This window comes from Lepidochelys kempii, chromosome 26 (assembly GCF_965140285.1).
Source record: "Lepidochelys kempii isolate rLepKem1 chromosome 26, rLepKem1.hap1, whole genome shotgun sequence".
In the NCBI taxonomy this organism is placed as follows: Eukaryota; Metazoa; Chordata; order Testudines; family Cheloniidae; genus Lepidochelys; species Lepidochelys kempii.
Window position 1 is genome coordinate 16307210 of NC_136405.1, and position 15987 is coordinate 16323196.

Consider the following 15987-nt stretch of genomic DNA (forward strand, 5'->3'; position numbering starts at 1 on the left):
AAAATAATGCACGTTGGAAAAAATAACTCCAATTTATACATATAATATGATGGGGGCTAATATAGCTACAACTAATCAAGAAAGAGATCTTTGAGTCATCGTGAATAGTTCTCTGAAGATGTCCATGCAGTGTGCAGCGGCAGTCAAAAAAGCAAACGGGATGTTAGGAATCATTAAAAAAGGGATAGAGAATAAGACAGAGAATATCTTATTGCCCTTATATAAATCCATGATACGCCCACATCTTGAATACTGCCTACAGATGATGTCTCCTCATTTCAAAAAAGATATACTGGCATTAGAAAAGGTTCAGAGAAGGGTAACTAAAATGTTTAGGGGTTTGGAACAGGTCCCATATGAGGAGAGATTGAAGAGGCTAGGACTTTTCAGCTTGGAAAAGAGGAGACATGATAGAGGTCTATAAAATCATGAGTGGTGTAGAGAAAGTGAATAAGGAAAAATTATTTACTTGTTCCCATAATATAAGAACTAGGGGCCACCAAATGAAATTAATGGACAGCAGGTTTAAAACAAATAAAAGGAAGTTCTTCTTCACTCAGCGCACAGTCAATCTGTGGAATTCCTTGCCTGAGGAGGTTGAGAAGGCTAGGACTATAACAGGGTTTAAAAGAGAAACTGGATAAATTCATGGAGGTTAAATCCATTAATGGCTACTAGTCAGGATGGGTAAGGAATGGTGTCCCTAGCCTCCGTTTGTCAGAGGGTGGAGTTGGATAGCAGGAGATAGATCACTTGATCATTACCTGTTAAGTTCACTCCCTCTGGGGCACTTGGCATTGGCCACTGTCGGCAGACAGGATACTGGGCTGGATGGACCTTTGGTCTGATCCAGTATGGCCATTCTTATGTTCCTATGTTAAGCGTTTCTCCGCCGCCACCACGTGCATGTCTACCCTTATCTGGACGAGTGGCTCCTCCGGGGCCGCTCCTGTCAGCAGGTGGAATCACAGGTGCAGTTAGTCGGAGACACATTCGACCAATTAGGTATCATACTCAATGTCAGCAAATCAGTGCTTACCTCAACTCAAAGGATAGAGTTCATTGGAGCCGTTCTGGATGCGACTCAAGAACGTACCTGCCAGGGACGTGTCACTTGGCCCTCTCGCAGATAATCGGCAACCTTTGCAGCTTTCCTACCACAATGGCGAGGCAGTGTCTCAGGCTGTTAGGCCATATGGCATCCTGCACATATGTGGTTCAACACGCCCGGCTGCAACTCAGACCCTTGCAAGCGTGACTCGCGTCTGTGTATTGCCTGAGCCACGACAGTCTGGACACAGTGCTGACCATCCCTTGGCACACCCTCGATTCCCTACGGTGGTGGCTGAATCCCCGCGCGATAGTCGCCAGGGTTCCTTTTCACCCACCCCAACCCACCTTGACCTTAGTCACGGACACGTCTGCGTTGAGCTGTGGAGCGCATCTGGGAAGCCTGACAACTTGGGGCCTATGGCAAGTAGAGGAAGTGGATCTGAATATCAACGTCAAAGAACTCGGGGCAATCCGCCTCACCTGACCAGCTTTTCTGATTCGCTTGCAGGGCCACTGCGTTGCGGTATTGACGGGAAACCCCGCAGCTATGTTTTATATTAAGAAGCAAGGCAAAGCTTGCTTGTCTCTTCTGTGTCAGGAAACCCTCCTACTGTATGAATTTTGCCTAGCCTACTCCATCCTTCTGCAGGCTTCATACCTGCAGGGTGTTCAGAACATGCTAGCAGACGGCCTGAGCAGACATTTCCTCACACGAGTGGTCGATTCGCCCAGACATCATCCACTCCGTATTCCACAGTTGGGGGTTTCCCCAAATCAACCTGTTCACCACACGAGCCAACAGGAATTCCCCAACCTTTTGCTCCTTCAGGAGCCGTAGCCCAGGCTCAGTCATAGATGCGTTCATGATTCCATGGTCCAGGCAGCTGCTATATGCCTTCCTGCCATTCCCGTTCATCCACAAAGTGTTTCTCAAAATCCGCAGGGACAAGGCGGACGTCCATTTTGGTGGCCCTAGCCTAGCCTTGCCAGTGCTGGTAACCCACCCTCATGGACTTGTCGGTCCAGTCACCGATACGGATACCTCTCATTCCCGACCTTATTATACAGGACCGCAGTCGCCTCCTTCACCCAGACCTTCAGTCTCTCCACCTCACAGCCTGGAGAATCCGTGGCTGAATCAGGCAGAGGTCGCCTGTTCGGATCCGATGAGGCAGGTAGTTCTGGAAAGCCGCAAGCTGTCTACTAGTGCCACATACAGGGCGAAATGGAAGAGGTTGTCCAGCTGGTGTGCCCAAAGGCAGGTGTTCCCACTCCAGGCTCCCATTCTTTGTATCCTGGACTATCTTCTGTACCTAAAGGACCAGCGTCTGGCGTTTGGTTCCCTCAAGGTCCACCTCGCAACCATTTCAGCCTTTCACCCAGGCAATTCTGGGCGTTCGATGTTCGCTCACCCCATCATGAGGCCTTTTCTGAAAGGCCTGGAGAAGATACATTCCCCCCCCCCCCCCGATGAAGCCCCCCATCCTGGCCTGGGATCTTAACGTAGTCTTCTCCCGCTTCATGGTCCCTCCCTTTGAGCCTTTAGCTTCTTGCTCACTCCTCTACCTCTCTTGGAAAGTAGCTTTTCTGGTGGCTATCACCTCGGTACGACGTGTGTCTGGGCTGCAGGTCCTCACCTCTGAGCCCCCGTACATGATCTTTCATAAAGATAAGGTACAACTTAGACCTCACCCAGCTTTCCTTCCCAAGGTGGTGTCCCACTTCCATATTAGCCAGGACATCTTCCAGCCAGTCTTTTATCCAAAGTCGCACAACAGTCCTCAAGAACTACATCTGCACTCACTGGATGTTAGGAGAATGCTCACTTTTTATATTGAGCGAGCAAAGCTGTTCCGAAACACAACCCAGTTGTTCATTGCTATAGCAGAGCGGATGAAGGGATTGCCAGTCTCTTCCCAGTGGATCTCCTCCTGGATCACAGCTTGTATCTGCGCCTGTTATGACTTGGCGAAGGTTCCTCCGCCTGCCATCACTCCACGAGGGCTCAGGCCTTGTCGGCAGCCTTTCTAGCCCAAATACCTCTCCAGGAAATTTGCAGGGCTGTGACATGGTCTTCTGTGCATACTTTCACGTTGCACTATGCCATCGTCCACCAATCTAGGAATGATGTGGCCTTCAGCAGAGCGGTACTTTGATCGGCAATACCTTGACTCTGACCCCACCTCCTCGGTAAGGCTTGGAAGTCACCTAACTGGAATTGATATGAGCAAGCACTCGAAGAAAAAACGGTTACTCACCTTTTGTAACTGTTGTTCTTCGAGACGTGTTGCTTATATCTATTCCATTCCCCCCACCTACCCTCTGTTGGAGTATCCTGCAAGAAGGAACTGAAGGGGGGGTCGGGCCGGCAGGGTTGTATATAGAGCTCCATACCCAGTGCCACTCCAGGGGGCTCCACAGCCGGCCCGACGGGTAGCTCCTAGGGGAAAGTTTCCGACAGCCGTGTACGCGGCGCGCGCACACACCTAACTGGAATAGATATGAGCACCGCATCTCGAAGAACAACAGTTACAAAAGGTGAGTAACCGTTGTTGGTTTTTTGTTTTTTTTTCTGTATTGAGTCTGATCTCTAGCAACCTCATTCGCTGAGACCTCTGTTATCTCACTGACATCCTGTTTGACCCCTCGGCCTTCCATCTCTTTTCCACTGCCTCCTTGTTGACCTTAACCGTGGATTAATTCCCACACTCCTCACAATGGCTCCTCTCTCGACCTTGTCTGAGCACTGCTCTCACCAATCTCCCATCACCAAGTTCCTTCTCTCAGGTCACCATATCGTCTCTTTCAACATCACCTCCTGCCCCACACCCCGAAGCTTTCTGTGGTCTCCAGACCGTCAACGCCTTTGATGGCCTTGCTGTTCTCAGATGTTTCCTCTGTTGGTTTTTGTTGTGGAACCTCGCTCTGCTGTCCCCTGATTCCTCTGCTCCTAAATGTTTCCAGGGGGAGCTTTGATGAAGTGAGCTGTAGCTCACGAAAGCTCATGCTCAAATAAATTGGTTAGTCTCTAAGGTGCCACAAGTACTCCTTTTCTTTTTGCATTATGGGTGTGTTACTCTTCCTTCAATCCTACCCTCCTCTTTGCCATACAGTGCTATTCATCACTGCCCACTAGTTCCAGCTCACAGAAACTCAGCCTTTGCCTCCCTTCTGAAATGCCTCCCATCTTGCATCTTTTTCCCTCCCCGCTCAAGGTCTTCTCGGCTCCTTCAAGGAGATCAGCAAGATTGAGTCTTCCACCAGCCCCCACTTTCCTTCTTCTCTCCTGTCACGGACAGAGGTTTTTGATTGCTCCCTACCTTTGCCTCCTCCCCCTTTCCCCCCCATCTCCATTCACTATCACTACCCCCTGCGCCTTTCTTCTAACTCCTGGAACCCCCCCACTTGGACTTTGCCTCCATTCCATTCACTGCATCCACTCTTCCCAAGTTCCCGCTTTGCAGCCGCTTCTCAGGGCCCTCTTCTGCCACCCCTCTGCAGCTTTTGATGCTCTTGATTATAACCTTCCATTTTGAAATCTTGACCCCCTTTTGGTTTCCACCACTCCAGCCTACCTCTGCCTGTCAGCCAGCTGGCTGTTGGCTGCTGTGACTGTATGAGTGTAATATAATATCTCATTGAAAGGTGACGGGGCCAGAAAGAGTTAATTAGAATCATAGAATATCAGGGTTGGAAGGGACCCCAGAAGGTCATCTAGTCCAACCCCCTGCTCAAAGCAGGACCAATTCCCAGTTAAATCATCCCAGCCAGGGCTTTGTCAAGCCTGACCTTAAAAACCTCTAAGGAAGGAGATTCTACCACCTCCCTAGGTAACGCATTCCAGTGTTTCACCACCCTCCTCGTGAAAAAGTTTTTCCTAATATCCAATCTAAACCTCCCACAATTAACTCACAGACTGACCTGACCCTTGGCCGAACTTTAAAGATTGGTTAGGAAGATATGTAAATGAATAGAGCTTTGAAATGCAAGCCTGCATTGTTAGAGATAGAAGGGTAGATGTTTGCTCAGGTCTTGTGATATAAGCAAACATGTCTTGTCTATTGCTATAGCTTTGATTCAAAGATCAAAAGAGGAATATTAACATTTAGGAAGACACTTGAGTGAAATAGAATTATTGTCTATGCCTGTTTGAAGGTTATGATAACCTGTATCTGAACTGTTTAATGGATAAATTATCCTGTGCTAATTGCCATGATGTTTGGAAGATGGAAATGTATAAAAACCTTAGGACACGATCCTTCTTCATCTCAAATCTGCTTTGGGTTTCAAGAGGGGGAAACCTTAAGCCACAAGGATTGAGATCCCCAGTCACTGACTGGAGTCGCCCTGAATGTGGCCATTGGACTATAACTTATGGACTATTTCTAAAAGGACTTTTGGCCACTACAAACTCATCTCCGCTCTGTATCTGAACCTCAAGAATTGAATTGTATGTATATTGATCTTTTAACCAACACTCTCTCTTTTCTTTTTAAATACATTTTAGTTTAGTTAACAAGAATTGACTATAAGCGTGTATTTTGGGTAAGATCTAAGTTATTATTTGACCTGAGTCTGGGGCTTGGTCCTTTGAGATCCGGAGAACCTTTTCTTTTATATGATGAAATAAGATTTTCAGAATTTATCATCCTATGTTTGACATGTGTGTCTGGATGGAGACCTGAGGCTGGGTACTTTAAGGGAACTGCATTATTTGAACGTCTGAGTACCCAGGGAGGTGCTATAGAAGCTGTTTTGTGCTAGCTGGGTAAATCTAAGTATTGAAATATCCACCAGAGTTTGTGGTTTGTTTGCCCCATTCTGTTTGCAGTTCACCCTAATTGAGTGACCACAGGCAGCACCGTCACAGCTGCTCATGGGAATTCTTGCATTTACTTAAGGCTATATTTCGATTGTATATTTTATCCTTCTCTCTTGCCCTTCATATGTTCCTTTCATTCTTAGATTAGGACCAATGTTGGGCAGGGACTGTACTGGGTGTGGCTAGCACTTTGTATATAGTGGGTTCTATCCTAGTAGTAATAGTTATAAAGGCATAATGCAGCCAATGGTGCATAGAAGAATCACTTGCACAAGTGACCTGTCAGTCTATGAGTACTTGTGGCACCTTAGAGACTAAGTTAGACTTAGTTCGCCTCTAAGGTGCCACAATTACTCCTTTTCTTTTTGCGAATACAGACTAACACGGCTGTTACTCTGAAACCTGTCAGCCTATATCATTCATCTGTGACTCCCCCACTAATGTCTCTGTGGGTTCTCTGGCCCACGCAATAGGCTGTAGCCTGACCATTGACTTCTGTCTGACTCTGTCTTTCAGGTTTGAGGAGTTCCTCCATCGGAAATGGTCTTCGGAGAAGCGTTTTGGCTTGGAAGGTTGCGAGGTGCTTATTCCAGCCTTAAAGACTATCATTGACAAGTCAAGTGAGAATGGAGTCGATTATGTTATCATGGGGATGCCACACAGGTAATAGGATCCTTATCTCCCCACCCCATATTTTGGCGGCAGGAGCAGCTGGCAAGTCAGAAAGATGCGGGCGGGTGGCAGTTGGCGGGGCTGAGGTTTAAAGGGAAGCTGGCTTCCCCTAGAACTCTTGCTCCTGGCATAAGCTGACTGTTTTTCCAAAGATTAAGTTTAATTTGATTGAAAATGATATAAACAAACTGAGATTCAAATGCATCTTGGGCATTAGCATCACCCATTCATAGCTAACATCACCCATTATACAAGGCTGCAGGAAATGTATCTTAATTTACAGGGAACACACTGTGCTTTCTAAACAAAATGCCCAGCAAGCCCTTGTTTATTATCTGCATAACTGCATGCGGGGATCTGCAGAATAATAGCTTCCCCAGTGAGTCCTTAATCTAGGATATGTGTTGTATCTCCTGCAGAGGAGACTGGGATTGCCTGTGGATATTGAGGCCCCATTGCACAGGTGCACAATACTAGGCAATTTGGACCTGCGTTTGAAGAAGGTCTGGCCTTGCACCACGGATTTAACTGGTGTCTGGATCCAAATTAATTGGGAAGTGTAAAGAACAGTCTTTCTGAGGTGGCTTCCAGCATAGGGGAATCTCATGTGGCTGTTTCTTCCTGAGTCCAGCATGAGTAAATCACAGTATTGTGAAAAGAACCCCTCATGAGACAGGGTGCTGCCAGGTGACCCACCTTGCTTTCCTCTTCAGAAGGAGCGCAGGGTACCAGTACCAGTTTGTCAGGGCGTGGGGAAGAGTAAAACTGCTTGTTCTTGGTGTAACATAGGAAGAGGAATGGGTCCTTTGCCTTGGCTTGAAGCATGGGGTGAGAAGCACTCTCTCCAGACAGGCAGCATAGAGTGCAAGGTGAGCTGTCCACCTGTAGCTGACTGTGGCATTCATTTCACAGAGGGCGTCTGAATGTTCTCGCCAACGTGATCAGGAAGGAGTTGGAGCAGATCTTCTGTCAGTTCGATTCCAAGCTGGAGGCTGCTGATGAGGTGAGTGAGGTTTGAGTAGAGTCTAAGCAAGCAGCCACGTGAGAGTATAGGTACAATATGCAGCAGGGCTCTTTCTCCAGACAGCAGACTACACTTGGCAATCCCTGTCACCGAGGGTCCCATCTAGCCTGGTATCCCATCTCTGACAGTGGCCAGCACCAGCTGTATCAGAGGGAGGTGCAAGAATCCCCTTAGTGGGCAATTCTGGAATAACCTGTCCATGTGGGAAACCTCTGCCTGTTCCTGACCCTCGTCAGTTATTGACTTGCTTGCCCTGAACCAGGAAGGTTCATAACCCTTCTGTTTTCCTTATCCTGTGAATTATCGCTGGGTGTTCTCATTATCCAGACGGATAACTAGTTATTTATTGGTCCTGCTCAGTTCGTGGCCTCAATACCTTGTGGCAGTGAATTCTGCAGGGTAGATGTTGTTTTAAATGTGTTGTCTCAGTTGATCCAGTTTCCAAGCCAAGATAGTACTTCTACCCCATGACTGTTCTGTCTACCTTAATAGCTTCTTGTGAGACTTGGTAGCCTCTTCAAAGTAGTCTTGAGAGTCCAGCAAATTATGAATCTTGGTTTTCCTGTAGCCTCTGCCTTGCTGTCAGATATGCTAGCGGATTAGAGAGACGTGACTGTTCCTTGGCACAATATGGGCTGATATGTCCCTATCCTATCATGAGCTTCTAGGTCAGGCTTCCCCCTTTGTTCCATAGTGTGGCCCACATGTTGGTAGAGAGATAGTCTTATGGAGCACTTCCCCTCTATAGCATGTTCTGATTTTTGGCCACATGCCATGCCACTAGCAGCTATAATAATTCCTTGTTCTTCAAGTGATTGCTGATGTGCATTCCACAATAGTTGTGTGTGCTTGACACATGCACCAATGCGGGAAGATTTTCCCTTAGCAGTACCCCGTAGGGGAGTGCCCCTAGCGACTCCTGGCGTGGTGCCACCATGGCGCAGTATAAGGGGCGCTGCACACTCCCCCACCATCAGTTTCTTCTTGCTGCCAGTGTAGGTGCTTCAGAACTGCTCTGCTCCAGCTCTGCTGTAGCTTTCTTTCTTGGACTCCGTTAGTTCATAGTTAGTGCCTGTAGTTTAAAAACAAAACCAAAAAGTAGCTTTAGTTAGTTCGTTAAGTGTGCCCGGGTCGGGGCATGCCGCATGCCCCGGGCTTTAAGTCGTGTGACACTTGCAAACGGCCTATGCCCATGAGTGATCCGCACGCGAACTATTTACAGTCTGGGGGAAACCCATCCGCAGCAAGATCTGCAGATCTTTCAAACCTCGGACCAAGAAGGAGCAGGACATTTGGCTCCAAACCATTTTGATGGAGTCTGCCCTGACCCCGACACCGCTGCACTGCTCCGAGTCAGCACCGAGCACCGCGGCATCAGTGCATGGCAACCCAACGGTGCCCTCCACCAGTCGGCACTGCTCCCTGTCCATGGGACACTCTAAAAAGGCAAAGAAGAGGTTTTATCTGCCAAGGCACCGGAGCAGGACTGGGGGAGAGACTAGACCCACATTGGGCAGCTCTCAGTCCCCACCAGCCTTGTGGTCTCCGACTCAAGTTGAGCGGAGTAGCCCAGCCTGCTCCAAGCCGACTTCCCCGGATGCCAGTGGCCACGTTCAGGTGCCCTCCATGCCAGAGGACCTGCAGGCGGCTCGAGACTTTGTCTCCACCGGTACCAGTAGCACCGCTGTCGTTGGCTCCCCAGTCCAGAGGCAAGCCACCTCTCGGACCCCCACAGTCACCGCCTGGACAGTACCACTCACAGTCGAGGGAAGGTTCCCGACTCCGTTCCCTGCTCAGTGATTGCCCTGTTCGCAGTCTGCGCTGATCCCAGTCGACCTCCACTAGGTTGTCTGGCTGGGTACCAACCGGCAGGGGTTCCAGGCACCATTCCACCTTGAGGGGGAACGTAGACTTCACAAAGAGAGCGTACCCTGGCAAGACCGGGACAGATGGCACCAGAGGTCGTTACCTCCAAGAAGCTACCATAGCCCCTTGCGATACACATGTCGATGCTGTTCCCGCTCTTCATCTCGCTCGAGGTCCCTGCCGCAGCACTGCTCCCGCAGCCCCAGGGGCCAATCGCCTGCACCCTGCCGTTGCAGATCCACCCATCAGAGCCGTTCGCGGAGCAGCTGCTACAGATGGTACTCCCGCTTCTCCACGCCAGCATCACTGCCTCGCGTTTGGCATCACTCCCGATGCCGCCACTCATCCCAGTCCCGGGACAGTGGTCGATCGTGCGCCAGCCCGGCCTCCCTTCGGAGTCGTCAGTCGATGGGTCAGGCTAGTCAGGCTGGACAGTCTGCTTCACTGGTGCCACAGCAGATGCACTGGCACCGGGCTCCCTGGCTGGCACCATGATACCAGTGGGCCCCAACGCAGCCCCCAGTGGTGGCTCACTTGGTGGCCGGAGCCTTGGAAAGACCGTCGGCCTCCCTCTCTCAGTTGCTCATCCTCGTTCCTGTGCTCAGAAGGGGACCAAGTGGTGGGACCTGCGGTACCGGTGGGGACACAGAGTACGGCATCCACAGCCGCCTCCTCTCCAGATGAGGTGATCACAGCCCCTCCTGCTCCCATCCCACAGGAGGACACAAAAGCCCACCAAGAGCTGTTGAAAAGCATCAAGCTTCAGCCTACAAACCGAGGAGGTGGAGGAATCCCTCGGACTCCCTGTTCAACATCCTCTTGGCTTCGGCTCCGGCCAGGGTGGCTCTCCCACTTCATGAAGGAGTGGCAAAGATCTTGAACACCTTGTGGCGAACCCCGGCTTCCTTGCCCCCCATCTCTAAGAGGGCAGAACAAAAGTATTTTGTGCCTGCCAAGGGGCATGAATACCTATACACCCACCTGCCCCCAACTTGAGTCAGTCAACCATGGGGAGCAGCAAGGTCAACCTGCTATTACTCCTAAAAATAAGGACTCAAGGAGACTAGATCTATTCGGTAGAAAGGTTTATTCATCCTTGAGCTTCCAACTGAGGGTGGCGGACCACCAAGCCCTGCTGGGTAGATACTATTTCAATTTGTGGAGCTTTATGCCCAAATTTGCAGACTCCCTCCAGGAGCGTGGTAAGGAGTTCAAGGCCCTGGTCGAGGAGGGCACGGCTGCCTCCAGGGCAGTCCTTCAGGCAGCCTCGGACGCCGCAGATATGGCTGCACGGTCTATGGCCGCCGCAGTTTCCATGAGAAGAGCATCGTGGCTCCTGCTGTCTGGGTTGTCCAGCGAGGCACAGAACTCCTTATAGGACCTTCCATTCGATGGCAAGGCCCTTTTTGCGGAACAAACAGACTTGAAGTTACACGGTCTGAAGGACTCCAGAACAACATTAAAGACCCTCAGCCTCTATGTCCCGGCCCCGGCCAGGACCAAGTTCAAACCGAAGCAGGCTCCCAGTCAGGCCACCCACTCCAGATATGAGCCCCCTTATAAAAAATCAAGGGACTATAAAGAGCACCCACAAAGGCAATCCCGGCCTGGGCCCTCTAAGGGCAAACAAGTGGGGAAGCGCCAGTTTTGACAGGACACCCGGGGGTGACTTACCAGTTCATACCAGGGATCCACCCGGAATAAAACTTCCCTTCTCCAACCAGTTGTGTGCTTTTTTCTCTGAGTGGTCTCAGCTGACCTCAGACCGATGGGTCCTCAACACCGTCTCCCGGGGCTATACCCTCCAGTTTATTTCTACCCCATGCACCTTCCCTCCCCATCCCTCTTCAGGGACCCCTCTCACAAGAGTCTACTTGAACAGGTGGTGAGGCAGCTCCTTGGCTTAGGAGCGGTGGAGGTGGTGCCAGCGGAGTTCAGACGCAAGGGGTTCTACTCCTGTTATTTCCTTATCCCGAAGGCCAAAGGGGGCCTCAGGCCCATCCTGAACCTGTGAGGCCTGAACTAGTACATGGTAAAGCTCAAGTTTCAGATGGTCTCTCTGGCCTCCATCATCACCGCCCTCGATCTACAGGACGCATACTTCCACATTCATATATTCGAGGGACACAGGTATTTCCTCCGCTTCCAAGTTGGGCAGGAACACTATCAGTTCACTGTCCTCCCGTTTGGCCTATCGGATCAGGGTCTTCACAAAGTGTATGTCTGTGGTAGTGGCCTACCTCAGACGTCGGGGGTGTCCAGATCTTCCCCTACCTCGACGACTGACTGGTCAGGGGCAGCTCCAGGTCACAGGTACAGGATCACGTAGCACTCCTCCTGTCCACATGCACCACACTGGGGCTGTTGGTAAACGACACCAAGTTCACGTTGGTTCCGGTGCAGTGCATAGAGTTCATTGGGGCAATTCTGGACACGTCAGCCAGAGCCTCCCTCCCACAAGACAGATTTGAAACCCTAAGGGAGCTCATCAGTGCAATCACAAGGTTCCCCGTGACGACAGCCAGAGCATGCCTCCAACTCCTGGGTCATATGTCAGTGTGTACGCATATGGTTCATCACCCCAGACTCAGGATGTGGCCCCTCCAGCTCTAGTTGGCCTCGGTATTCTCCCAGTCCAGAGACAGGATGGACAAAGTCCTCACTGTGCCCAAACCAGTGATAGCCTCCCTAGGCTGGTGGTCCTCCCCGGGGAACATGCTCCAAGAGGTCCCGTTCATGGGCTGATTCCCGACTGGAATTAGTGTCCGATGCGTCGGACCTGGGGTGGGGCGCCCATGTGGGAAACCTCTAGACCCAAGATCTGTGTTCCACGCAGGACCTTGCCCTGCACACAAATGTCAAAGAGCTCAGGGCAGTTTGTCCGACGTGTGTGGCCTTCCGCTCGCACCTGGAGGGCAGAGTGGTCAAGGTTCTCACGGACAATACGGCCTCGATGTTCTACATCAACAGGCAAGGCAGGGCCCGTTCCTCAGCCCTCTGCCAGGAAGCCCTCAGGCTGTGGGACTTCTGCATAGCCCACTATGTTTACCTGTTTCAGCGTAACAGCCGTGTTTAGTCTGTATTCGCAAAAAGAAAAGGAGTACTTGTGGCACCTTAGAGACTAACCAATTTATTTGAGCATGAGCTTTCGTGAGCTACAGCTCACTTCATCGGATGCTCATGCTCAAATAAATTGGTTAGTCTCTAAGGTGCCACAAGTACTCCTTTTTTATGTTTACCTGGAAGCCCACCACTTACTGGGCATCCGGAACTCTCGGGCGGATCGGCTGAGCCAGGACTTCTCCTCTCAGCACAAATGGTCACTTCACCCAGAGGTGGTGCACAGGATTTTCCAAACATGGGGCACTCCCCAAGTGAACCTGTTCGCAACCTGGCAGAACCACCAGTGTCCCCGCTTCTGCTTCAGGGGAGGGTTGGGCATGGGCGCAATCTCCGACGCCTTCCTTCTGTCCTAGTCAGGCCAGCTGTTCTATGCCTTTCCCCCATTTCCAGTGATCGGCAAGGTCTTGGAAAAGATAAAAACAGACAGGGCCCAGGTCCTCCTGTTCGCCCCGGCATGGCACAGGCAACATTGGTACGGGACTCTCACAAACCTGGCAGTCGCCCCGCCGTAGCCGTTGGCACCAGCTCTCGGACCTGCTCTCCTGGGACCTGCTCTTCCAGGACCAAGGTCATCTCCTCCACCCCAAACTAGCAGCACTCCACCTCACGGCATGGCTGCTCAGTGGTTAGGTTGGGGGGAGAGGACTTGCTCGGAAGGGGTTCAGCGCATCCTCCTGGAGAGCAGGCGGCCCTCCATTCATCAGGCCTACCTGGCAAAATGGTCTCGGTTTTCCCGGTGGGCTGCTGATCGGGGCTTCTTGCCTGTGGCTGCTCTGATCCAGCTTATACTAGACTACCTCCTTCATCTTAGAGCCCTGGGCCTAGCGCTCTTGTTCTTCAAGGTGCACTTGGCAGCCATATCGGCCTTCCACCCGCCAGTACAGGTTCACACGATATTCTCTCATGCCATTACTGGCCAATTCCTTAAGGCAGGGATGGCCAACCTGTGGCTCCAGAGCCACATGCGGCTCTTCAGAAGTTGATATGCGGCTTCCTGCATAGGCACCGACTCTGGGGCTGGAGCTACAGGCACCAACTTCCCAATGTGCTCTACCCCCACTCCACCGCTTCCCGCGCCCTCCCTTGAGCCTGCCATGCCCTCGCTCCTCCCCCCTCCCTCGTGGAGCCTCCTGCACGCCACGAAACAGCTGATCAGGAGGTGTGGTGAAGGAGGGGGAGCTGATGGGGGGCTGCTGACATGTTACTGTGGCTCTTTGGCAACATACATTGGTAAATTCTGGTTCCTTCTCAGGCTCAAGTTGGCCACCCCTGCTTTAAGGGTTTGGATCACCTCTTCCCGTATGTTAGGCCCCCAGTCCCACAGTGGGACCCGAACTTGGTGCTGGCCAGGTTAACTGGACCTCCATTTGAACCGCTAGCTACATGCTCCTGGTTACACCTCTCTTAGAAGGTAGCCTTCCTGGTGGCGATCAGGTCCACTGGGAGGGTCTTGGAGCTCCAGGCACTGACCTCCGAACCCCCATACACGGTGTTCCATAAGGATAAGGTCCAGCTCCGACCACATCCTTCATTCCTCCCTAAGGTGGTCTCTGCCTACCATATGGGCCAAGACATTTTCCTGCCGGTGCTCTGTCCCAAACCCCATGTGTCCAGCGAGGTGTGCTGCCTCCACATGCTGGATGTGGGACAGGCTCTGGCCTTATACCTGGCATGTACGAAACCGTTCAGGAAGTGCTCACAACAGTTCATTGCCTCGGCCGAACACATAAGAGGCCAGCCGATCTCCATTCGGCTGCTCGTGTATCTGTACTTGTTATGACCTGGCGGGAGTTCCCCCGCCACCGATTGTGAGGGCACACTCGACTAGGGTGTGAGCCTCGTTGGCTGCCTTACTGGCCCACGACCCTATTCAGGACATCTGTAGGATGGCCACATGATCATTGGTTCACAATTTCACCTCGCATTATGCAATCATCTCCCAAACCAGAGAGGACACTGGGTTTGGCAGGGCATTGCTTCGTCCTGAGTGTCTGTGAACTGCTACCCACCTCCAACAGATATAGCTTGGAATCGCCTATTGTGGAATGCACGTGAGCAATCACTCAAAGAAAAGACAGTTCCGTAACTGTTGTTCTTCGAGATGTGTCGCTCATGTCCATTCCACATCCCGCCCTCCTTCCCCTCTGTCAGAGTTGTCTGGCAAGAAGGAACTGAGGGTGGGGGGAGCACGCAGAGCCCCTTGTACTGCACCATGGCGGCACCACACTCACTAGGGATGATCCCTTATGACTACTGCTAATGGAAAAACTTACGGCACCAGTGCACATGGCAAGCACACACACCTATTGTGGAATGGACATGAGCAACACATCTCGAAGAACACCAGTTACGGAAAGGTAACTGTCTTTTTGGGGGGAAGGGGAAGCTTGTGTATATTTGTGCCCCTTCTTACACTTACACAATTTTACTTCACCGGTCCCAATATTTCTCCCACCTAGTGAGTTTCATAGTCTGTCAGGGTTGGAAGGGACCTCAGGAGGTCATCTAGTCCAACCCCCTGCTCAAAGCAGGACCCATCCCCAACTTTATTCCCACTTCTTCTTGATCTCCCTCTTCCAGACCCTGCTTCCTTCTCTCCTCTCCTCTCCCCTGCCCCATCCACCTCCCTTGCCCTCTCCAGACCCCATGCACCTGCCTCCCAACCAGTCCTTGCCTCCTTTCCTTTCCTCAGTGCTTCTACCTCCTGGCTGTTCTCCCATCTCCAGGGTATACATGAGGCCAAACGCTTGTCAGAGGTGCACAGAATACAGCTGGTGACCAGGACCCATGTTGTTGAACTTGGATGCTTAAAGCTAGTAGGAACCCAAGCAAGAACCCTGCCCTGGCGTCAGTGGGAGCAGGATTGGGTGCTTAAACCATATAAACGATTTTCACCTTTGTGGCCAATATTTGGGCCATCTCTGTGCTGCTCTTACTCTCCGATATCAGCAAATGCACATGCTCTGTGGGCTCCATGTTTCTGGTAATTGCAGCTCTAGCTGAAGAGCTCCAAATTCATGGCCCTTATATACTCCACGCAGCACTAGCAGATGCCGCGTACGCATGCTGTGAGTCTGTGAATGACGGGAGGCATCAGGGACTCCTGCTCTCAATCTCCCCAAGCTCTGCCACCCACGCTCCTTTCTTGGCCCTGCTCTTTCTCTCCAGGGCTCGGGAGACGTGAAGTACCACTTGGGAATGTACCACCGGAGGATTAACCGCGTCACTGAGAGGAACATCACCCTCTCCTTGGTGGCAAACCCATCTCACTTGGAGGCTGCAGATCCAGTGGTTATGGGCAAGACGAAGGCAGAGCAGTTTTATTGTGGGGACACTAAAGGAAAGAAGGTAAAGGGCACCGAATACCTCTGATCCAGTGTCTGTTATAAGTTTATTCAGACTTGACTTGTAGTTGACCGAAGGGAGG

The 15987-nt window shown here is 51.3% G+C and overlaps 1 protein-coding gene across 7 annotated transcripts in view; it reads left to right on the top strand.

Moving 5' to 3' along the window:
• The window catches only part of OGDH (oxoglutarate dehydrogenase), a 136164-nt gene that overhangs the window by 85598 nt on the left and 34579 nt on the right, over window positions 1-15987 (top strand). For 6 of the 7 annotated variants that reach the window (XM_073325334.1, XM_073325336.1, XM_073325332.1 and 3 more), the window contains 3 exons: window positions 6392-6538; window positions 7460-7550; window positions 15729-15908. In XM_073325334.1, coding sequence (XP_073181435.1) covers window positions 6392-6538; window positions 7460-7550; window positions 15729-15908 — 418 coding nt within the window. The remainder of the gene's footprint in view (window positions 1-6391; window positions 6539-7459; window positions 7551-15728; window positions 15909-15987) is intronic. The other variant, XM_073325340.1, reaches the window with a different exon arrangement.